Here is a 9,775-nt window from a genome sequence, read left to right as displayed (position 1 = left end):
GTAATTAGTATCTTTTTTTTTCTTAGCTGTATGGAACCATAGAGATACTAGTAAAATACTAATCAGAAGAACTGGTCTATTTTGCATGGAATTTATTTTTCATAATTGGCATTAAAGATTTCACTACTTATAGTTCCACCGTAGACTTATCATATGACTGGTCATAATGTAAAGGGCAAAAGCATGTAAATACACTTGATTACGTGGTCTCTACTATTAACGACATAAATTTTATATATTTAGAGGTTCGACTTCGGAAACACCATTGTCACACTTGTTTCGGCCTAATAATAATAGTGTTACAAGATAAGGGAGGCATTAATGGAGGAGTCACATCGTTATTAAATATTTTTTATTTAATTAAATCCATTTTAAATTAACAACAACATTACCTTGCAACTTAATAAGCCAACAAGGCAACAGGGATAAAAATAAACAAACAAACTTAATCCAATCTTATAAAACTTGTACATTTGTAGATTAAACACAGAAAATAAAAAATTGAAAGTGTATAAAGAATTCAATTAGCTGATGTTAAAAGTATTATTTCCTCCGGCCATATGCTCCACGTCGTCGCTGGAGGTGTCCTGTGAAAAATAAATAATATTTAAAAATACATTAGTTAAATTTATAATAAGCAGAAGCATACTAAAAGCGCGTGGAGCTCCAAAGGTGGACCCTTGGGACCGCTACTTTTCTTTCTTCTACGCTTAACGACCACTGATTAAAGACTGTGTCTGAAGAGTATATATATATATATATAAATCTTGGACACCATTTTAGGTAATGCCGTTGAGGGCAATATTTTCTATATAGTTTAGAAATAGGTAACTACTAATAGTTGAATAAAAATAAAATAACCAATGTTAAATTATAATTATTGTACCTTAGACATTTTTAAGTAATAAACATGATTTTAAATAAAATTTCCTCCAGGTAAGGTTAAATTGGCTCAACCTATATTAGGAAGTAATTATATACGACTCGTTGACAATGACGCAGATGATGATTGCCATGATCACGGGATCAAGGCCGATGTAGCCACACCTTGTGTTGAGTTTGCACGTAGCGTTAGTAAGTAGTAAACGTATTGGCCTTCGAAAAAGGAGACATGTAACACAAAAATATTACAAATTATGTTGCGTCATCAACCCATTGTTGAGCAGGGGTCTCCACTCAGAATGAGAAGGATTATAGTCCGCCGCGCTGGCCAAGTGCGTAACTGCGTATTGGTAGACTTCACATTCCTTTGAGATTTTTTTTAATATAAACCTCTCAGGTATGCTTGTTTCCTCGCAATGTTTTTCTTCGCCGTTATAAGCAAGTGACAATAAAATTAATTTCTAATACGCACATAACTTAACATATAAATAACAGAGGTGCGTGTCTAGGATGTTAACCTCGGACCCCTCGTTCGAGACACCGAGTTTCTAAACCATTAGGCTATCACTGCTTTTTTGCAAAGAACTCGAGTCTTCGAGTCGTAATATCAAGGATGATTCAATTATGTATGACTCAGAGAGCTAAAAGGCTCGGAGTCACATTATTTTTCGATACGTATAAAACAAAATCATCAGTATATTGAGAAATATATATACAGGGTGTCCCGTAAGTACCACGACAAACTTGGGGAGAACATAGGTGAGGGTCTGAGCTCTCTGAGAAAAAAAAATAACTTTAGTAAAAGTGTCACCGTTTTTGCACTATCGATTGTTTTATATTTTTTGAAAAATTCAGCCCTCTTCATCTTCTTTCGTTAAATGCGTGTGGAGCCAGGGGTGATACTCCAACTCTTCAGCGACTAAGGGTAAAAACTGGTAGGAGACCCACCATCCATGTCCTGGCTCCATCATCAGGTCAGTTCCAAGATACCAAATTATGGAATTGTCATTCAAATTACATACAAATATGAAGTTTCACTTCAACACGACAGTTAAAAGTAGGTAAAATTTCACTTGAAAAATTGTATTACTTTGTTTGCTAGTTAGTTACTTAGTTGTTTTTTTACAACTGAAGAAGGATATTTTTAAGTGTCTAACTAGTCAATGATGTTATTTTGTATTGTTTAACACGTTTTGAGTTAAAGTAAGCGTAATTTAAATAAAAACTCGATCATTACGTTTTAGTTGGTTTCAGTCCCTTTCATGGAAAAACAGCCTTAACTTTTTTTCTTCAACTTTAAATAGTAAGTGAGGTATCTTTTTGAAATCTCTATTAACTAGACATATTTTTTGGGCAATGTGCACTTATAGTTCAGTACATTTTTTTTTCACGGCGAATAGTCAAAGTTAAAGAAAAAATAGTAAAAAAATCAAAATCTAAAAATACCCCCATTTTTTTCATGGTTCCTTTACATCTTTTAACCAATTTACATTTCAATATGGTAAACCAACTATCTGATATTATTTAACAGAAAAAATAAACACTGTATCATCAAATTTGTACACGTAGTTAGCGAAAGAAGATGAAGAGGGCTGAATTTTTCAAAAAATATAAAACAATCGATAGTGCAAAAACGGTGACACTTTTACTAAAGTTATTTTTTTTTCTCAGAGAGGTCAGACGCTCACCTATGTGCTCCCCAAGTTTGTCGTGGTACTTACGGGACACCCTGTATATACTTTTTAAATGTTTTTACAAATATTATCACCTAATCACCTCGTATCCATCATCCGATACCCTTAAAAATTACCACATAGTCCGAACCAAACTGTTAGCCCGCTGTGAATATAGAAACGAGCCGCGTCGCAACAGCAAATTGTAGTTATTAACGGGACGGAGACAGCGCGGGATCACCCCGGCACCCGTCCACTGCCCGCTCTCGGCCACGGCTAATATAGCTGTGCCCTTACTGTTGCTACGGAGTATATGCTTGTCGTTGTGTTAGACCGCATTGGCTCTCTGACTACACCTGAGCGCAACAACTTCAGAGCGGACTAGAAGTTTGGCGCGGACTATACCAACATATCTTAGAGCCCACCCCAAATTGATCCAATAAACATAATAAACGTGTCACGTCAACATTATTATACGCATTTTCTATGACTATAAAACACGCAACTATTCATAAATTCTTGAAAATCAATTTGAATTTTAGAAAACAAATTTGTGAGATTATCAAAACATAACCGATTTTTACGAAACCCTACCATATTATCGGGATATATCTTGTGTTTTTCGAAAAACCATTCTATCCTCTTATTTAAAATGGAGTGTAAAATTTTGCATAGACATGAAATCAGAGATATAGTATGAAATGTGCCTGAATCTGCCTCGCTAACTGGCTTGGGAATGGGTATTATTTTAATCTAACGCCACTGATTAGGGATATATCCATAATTAAAAAAAAACATTACATAGTCTAACTAAAAGTCGCTTACCAATTAGTAGAAGGTGATTAATCATAGAAAATGATATGTCGTCACTGCCTGGTGCAATATCAGTCTTTTTCCAGTATTTTCTAATTTTTTAATAGTCATTTCAGATTCAAAAGTAGTGTTAATAGAGCGGAATTACGGCTGAGGTGGACGTACATAATCGGGTGTTAATAAACTGAGGAGTTTATTCTGCTATATCCTTGTCTACGCTATAATTACGTGCATTTGAATGATGATCTTTTACCCATCGCATTTTACATCACCTCTCTTCAGATGACGTAGTATCATCTATAGATGCACAAAAATTTTGCCACGACTTAGTTTAAGCTAATCGTATAACGTTTTGAGCGATATGATTTTTTTCCTGTAAAATATCTAAATTAGCAGGAGATGGGCTTCTTCTTAAATTATCCATAGCGAGACGACGCTCAGCTTTTGATAGCTCCGCACTCCAGTATGGTTTTGGGCTAAATTTACTACTTATATGCTGAGGAATTGTTTTATAAGAAATAAAGATTGCAAAAGGTATTCAAACCTATCATGAAATTTCTGCGCACATAAAGGATTAGAGAAACCGGCAAATGCATTTTCTATGAATAAGGTGACTTAATGTGACTTGCACTCACTTTTTAATTTTTACTGCCAAGAGATTTGTTAGTAATTATCCAAGAAAATAGCGCTGCTAAATCTGTGGAAACAAATGGAGTCATTTACAATACGTTCCCTGGTTGGGCCATCATTAGTGTGATGAGCGTTAAAATCGCCTAAATTTAAACGTTTTCTGTAAACTATTGAGAATATGTAATCCCTGTCATTTTGTTTTGTATGTACTGTTGATGGAAAATATATAGAAATTATATTCTGAATATATTGACATTGACAATTTAGGGCTATAACATGTAAAATGGACTGTTCTTAATAGATTTATGTACTAAAATAGCTACATCACCATAATATGAATCTGATCTATCTAATCTATCCGCCTTATAATCATTGATCTTAAAGTAGCTGCGAGGTTTAAGCCAGGTTTTAACTTATCACAGTTAATGCACTTTTTATGTGTAGTAGTAGTGATTCTAAAGACAATAGTTTTGACCGTAAACTTTGACAGTTCCACTTTAAAATATTTTAACATTAACATTTTGATTACTGATGTTGTCATTCGTCATTCCCAAAAACGTTAAGTAAGGAATCTCCTAACATACCTCTAATTATTATAGAAATAATCCATTCTGAACAATATTTAACAATTTTGTATTTTAACTTTTAAACTCACCACTACTTTGTTTATCTTACACTTGTCACTGCATGTCCAGATTTTTTAATTAAGTAGTTTTAAAGCTACACATTTTTATTCCGTTTCATTCTGAAAGTTTCATTAATTTATCCTTTAAATGCAACGGTTTAATGGGCATGATGACAGAGTTTCAAATTCACTTCGATAATGTATACAATACAATGTAGAGTGAGATAAAAAGACGGAATGTGCGAGTGGATGGGGCGACAACTGCTCTCTCACTTATTACAATATACCCCGCGCGATCCTTCGCTGCGTGCATCCGCCTCTCCTAGACATCTAGGATAGGGGTGACGGGGACCTTAGCTCGAGACAACTGTCTATTGACATGATAGAGAGACGTTTGTGACTGGCCAGCCTGGTCGATTCTCATTTCCCAGGTGGCCCCTCGCAGCTCCACCATCGCAACAGACAGCCGGTTGGTCAACGCATTCAGGTCGCGCCTGACCCGTGGGCACCGCGTGCGTGCCCAGTAATCGCGCAGCTTTCGCTTCTTAGCGAACATGTCGCTTAGATAGACTGGGAGTCGCGTACTATAGCGGCCCGTCTCCAAAAGGGACTTTGTAGTCGAAGCCGCCAGGTTATTAACAATAAAGGTTTGTACCATCTCGGTGGCGGCGAGCCGCTAAACTTAACAGTTTTTAAAGTATTTTTAAACTTATCTCAGTCCGTCCTGCTACGGAGTCTGGGGGGTTTTACACGCGCCGCCTTGGCCTTGCCAAAAACGATCAATATGGGCAGGTGCTGGTAGGTCATACAACACCTTCACATGGACTGGACAAGCGAGATCTTTATGGAGTATGATGTCCAAGACATCGGGATGGTGGGACTCGCCCTAAGGATGTGGGTAGGAGCCTCTGGGCCCTGTACCTCATACCCTTCAGCTTCGGTTACCGCTCCTCTGTCACCTCGATCCTTAGCCGCCTTTGTGATCTCTTACGGCCGGTGCCCTCGACGACAGGCTGAGCCGGGAGTTGGGCGTGGTGGGGCAACCGGGCAGCGTTCCGACCCCTGTTATGTTTGTTACGCTTAGCAGACGGCGGGCGCCTAGCCGGTGCCATTAGATGCACCGGTCGCGGCCGCATACTCCACCACATGCCGAACTGTGGACTCCACTGCGGTGGGCGGTGCACGGTCCCTGGCAGGGGGTGCCGGGGGGCGCCAAGGGGTGCGTGCTTCGCTGCTTGAAGCAGTTATACGACGCGTGGCCGAAGCATTGGCAGCGAGGGCATTGAGCCGGGCCACTTCGGCTTCTCCACGCCACAATAACCACCCCTGGCATGTAGAGTAGTTCGTCTACCCTGTAAAGGCGGGCGAGCTCCTCCTGACCCGGGTGGTCCATCTGTACATGGAACGTGTAACCCGGGCGTCCTCTTCTGGGTGGGATGTACGTCCCGAAACGCATAGGAAACCCAAACGCCCGGAGTGCCCTGCAAAACCTCAACGGGTTCGAATTTGAATTTGAATTTACCCCCGAGCACCATTATGCGCCTACCCTGCTCGATGTGTGGTGTGAAAGCGCGCCGGGTGAAGTGACGAACATCTTGGTCGTCATGGCATATAACCGTTTAAGGGATACGATGATGCACGTGAGAAATGATGTCATTCGCTCCGATTAGCGTCTCAGACAATGTGTCTGATTGCAATACCTTATACTTTTATTTTATTGAAATAATAATTATAGTTTAAATTAAAACTGGGTCACTTTTAGAGTTCCCTACCCAATTTTTGTCGTAGCTCATCAAATGACGCAAGAATTGGGCAGTTCGACTTGCACTTGGCCAATTATTTATGTATACTTAACGATTGGACAGATGGGCTAGGGTGCCTGCCTATCTCCGTGAGATGGTCGGTGCCTATCTCTCCGAGATGTACATCGGTGCCTATCACTCCGTCGAGAAATGACGTGCGGTGTTCCGAAAGGGTCGGTTCTTAGCCCACTCCTGTGGAACATCGGGTACGACTGGGTGCATTGGTTTCACGGCACGGGGGATAAGTTCAAGGACGGTGCATGTCTGGCCACCGAAGCGGTGGCACTGATCGAGATGTTGGGACTCCATTGGCATGCAACAGAACTGACGCCCTGTGTTTTCACGGACCGAGGAGGGCGCCGCCACAGAGGTCCCACATCCTCGTCGGTGGGATCGTGTCGAGGTTGAGTCGTCTATGAAGTGTCTGGGACTCACCCTCGACAGCCGCTGGTATTTCCGTGAATACTTCAAACGATAGGCTCCCCGATTAATGAGTGCGGCAGTGGCATTAAAGCGGCTGCTACCTAACCTCGGGGGGCCTAGTGAGAGTAGCCGCCGCCTATACTTAGGGTCGTGCAGTCAGTGGCCTTTCTCGTTAAAGGTCATGGTCATGCGTGCTTACTGGCAGGGTATCCTCCCCTGGCATCTGGAGGCGGAGATCTGTGCTGCATTGTATCGCTGGATAATTCCACGCTCTACAGTCCATGACTGCAAAATGGAAGGAGAGGCTAGCCGAACCCAGGGTTGGGCTCAGGGCTGTGGAGGCTGTCCGTCCAATGCTAGAAGACTGGACGGACAGGCGGTATGGGTCGTTGACCTTCCGGCTTGTGCAGGTACTCTCGGGACATGTGTGTTTCGAGAAGTACCTGTGCCGCAAAGCCCGAAGAGAGCCAACCACCCAATGCCACCATTGTAGTTGCGACCAGGACACGACGCAACATACTCTGGAGGAGTGTCCATCAAGGGACAGTCAGCGTCGTGGACTCGTCGTTGCAGTGGGGCCTGACCTTTCGCTGACGACCGTGACTGTGAAAGCTGTGGTCGAGTGTGAAGTCATTGAAGGCGGTCAAATGCGAGGATCAAATCTCAGAAGGAGACTGCGGAGCGGGGGAGAGAGAAATTCTCAGACCGGGAGTAAGCGAAGGGCTCCCAACGTCCATCCCCTACCCCCATAGCGGAGGCATGGGCGTAGGACACCGACAGAGCGGATGGTCCCCGATACCGTAATGATACCCGTGGTCCCGACAAAGATTGTCCAGAGGAACACCGTGGCTTCAGCCGGTAGGAGTCCGTCATATCCTCTTTGTTGCCCCCGCACCTGAGATTATTTTGTAGTAAAGTTATTACTTATTAGTGATCGTGCATTACTTTATAAATTTGTTAGTGTTTTTTTATGAAACTAGTCTACTGTAGGTATTGTATATATCAGTTACAGAAACGTATCTAAATTCTATGAATGAATAATGTTATGGTTTTGTTCCTGCGCATTTCTCTTTTTTTTATTTGACAATCTGTGCATAGTTGTTATAATGCTGTCTAGATTATTTATAGTCTTACTGTATGAAAATCTATAGGGAAATTATTTGTTTACATACCACAATCCAGCAGGTTTAAAAGCTATTAATAGTGTTGTTAAGTTATTGGTCGTTGGTTCATTCGTTATAGCTGCTGTTATGAAGCCGGTCAGCGGAACTGGTATATTATAACTGACTATGTACGAAGCCTGTGCGTACAGGTGGTCCCTCTCGCACGCTTGCAGCTCTATGTCGTGTTGCGTGTTGCGCGGGCGGCGGCAATGAGGATGCTGCGACGGCAGGAAACGGTGAATCCACGGCGTAAGCAAGTCGCGGTGTACCTACGGCACAATTTAAACTATTAGTGTTAGTGCTTTTTAGAACAGAACCAATTCCGTCTTTCCCGTCGACACCAATTTCGTCAAGTAAAGCAGATTATAATAACATTTCACTAAAAATGAGGAGATAAACGAGTTACTCGTCTCTTAAAATACCATTCAAATATAAAATTAAGTAAAATATAATACTTTTAGCTTATGCATATAAAGTCTTTTAAAATATTAAATGTTTACATTAGTTTTTGGACTTCAATTGCTTTGTTTCTTTTTAATATGACATATGAGGTGAACTGGCCATGCTTGGAGAACAGCCTCGCTCTAATTTTTACTTCAATAGTCTAGAAAACTTTGATAGCGTGACTATTGGTTTATTGGAATTAATTCTATTGTAAATTGTGTTGTAAGTATAACTACAGATTACTGTCTACCCGATATACAACAATTACATTATATAGTGATAAAAAGGCTTCACTAAAAATGTAGTATGGACTTACCATAGACGGGTCGTTAGGTTGCGTGAAGTAGGAGACAATGGCGCCAGTCACCATGCACACTATCATACCGATTAATGTGTAGTACAAGTAGCTAATTCTGTACAGAAAGAATGTACCGGATCTGTAAAAAACGTAGTTAAATTTGAGTAAATTGCTAGTTTTCAATAAAAAACCGATAGCTGAAAATGGAATAAGTAATTAGTCAAGTGCAAGTCGACCGACATGGGTTCCATACCACCAAAACTTTCATATTTTTTATTCTTCGTATTATAACAAACAATACTTGCTATAAACTTAAATTAATAAATAGGGCCTAGGCGGAAGACGCTGGCACGCAGACGCATCCATTCGCGCGGCTCCATAGCAACTCAACTGTTTTCACAAAAATACGGCGTAAGGCATATATAGTATAATATATCTATGTACTGCGCAGACCTCTAATATTTTGGTAATAGATTTTTAATAAGTCTATTAAGATAAAACAATTCAAATATAGATAATACAATATGGAATAGTGAAAAATATAGCTAAATAAAGATAAATGTGATTTATGTTTATAAAATAATTAATTTAGATAAATTAATATAGGTAAACTACGTGTCTCTAACTGTTGAATTTCAAGTATCATTATGTGTTCTGTTGTCTCCGTTTTTCGCATAAATACGCGTCCATTTTTGGTCCAGACAAATATGAACTGTAATTTTTTCGCAGTTTCTCTGGCAAGCGCATGAATTTTCTTAGCGTCTAGTGTAAGATGGTCTACTACATATATTGGCTTTTTTTCTTCTCCAATTCCAATATGGCTAGTATTCAATTTATCATCGCGATGTTTCCTGTTGAACTGGTTGGTTGGTTGAACACATGCCATTAACGTATCGCGAACTCGAAGACTTGAAAATTTGACTATAATGGGTATCCGCCAATGCTACTGGAGCGACTGTCCATTAATGACCATTTGGGTGTAGTACTTGGCGCTGCTTCCCCGATTGGGCTGGGATTCGGTT

At 40.4% G+C, this 9,775-nt stretch overlaps 1 protein-coding gene across 2 annotated transcripts in view; it reads right to left on the bottom strand.

Moving 5' to 3' along the window:
* Nucleotides 1-337: 337 nt before the first annotated feature.
* LOC140743249 (sodium-coupled monocarboxylate transporter 1) overlaps nucleotides 338-9,775 on the bottom strand; it is a 50,372-nt gene continuing 40,934 nt past the window's right edge. The window contains exons 11-13 of one of the 2 annotated variants that reach the window (XM_073074378.1): nucleotides 8,772-8,892; nucleotides 8,137-8,280; nucleotides 338-587 (exon numbers count right to left, since the gene is read on the bottom strand). In XM_073074378.1, coding sequence (XP_072930479.1) covers nucleotides 525-587; nucleotides 8,137-8,280; nucleotides 8,772-8,892 — 328 coding nt within the window. In that variant the 3' untranslated portion in view covers nucleotides 338-524. The remainder of the gene's footprint in view (nucleotides 588-8,136; nucleotides 8,281-8,771; nucleotides 8,893-9,775) is intronic. The other variant, XM_073074379.1, reaches the window with a different exon arrangement.

The sequence above is a fragment of the Epargyreus clarus genome, unplaced genomic scaffold (genome assembly GCF_041222505.1).
Source record: "Epargyreus clarus isolate Ecla_fem2 unplaced genomic scaffold, WU_Ecla_fem_2.2 ptg000007l, whole genome shotgun sequence".
Taxonomy (NCBI): Eukaryota; Metazoa; Arthropoda; class Insecta; order Lepidoptera; family Hesperiidae; genus Epargyreus; species Epargyreus clarus.
Note: the sequence above shows the minus strand (reverse complement) of the source record. Positions and strands in the feature narration are given on the sequence as shown.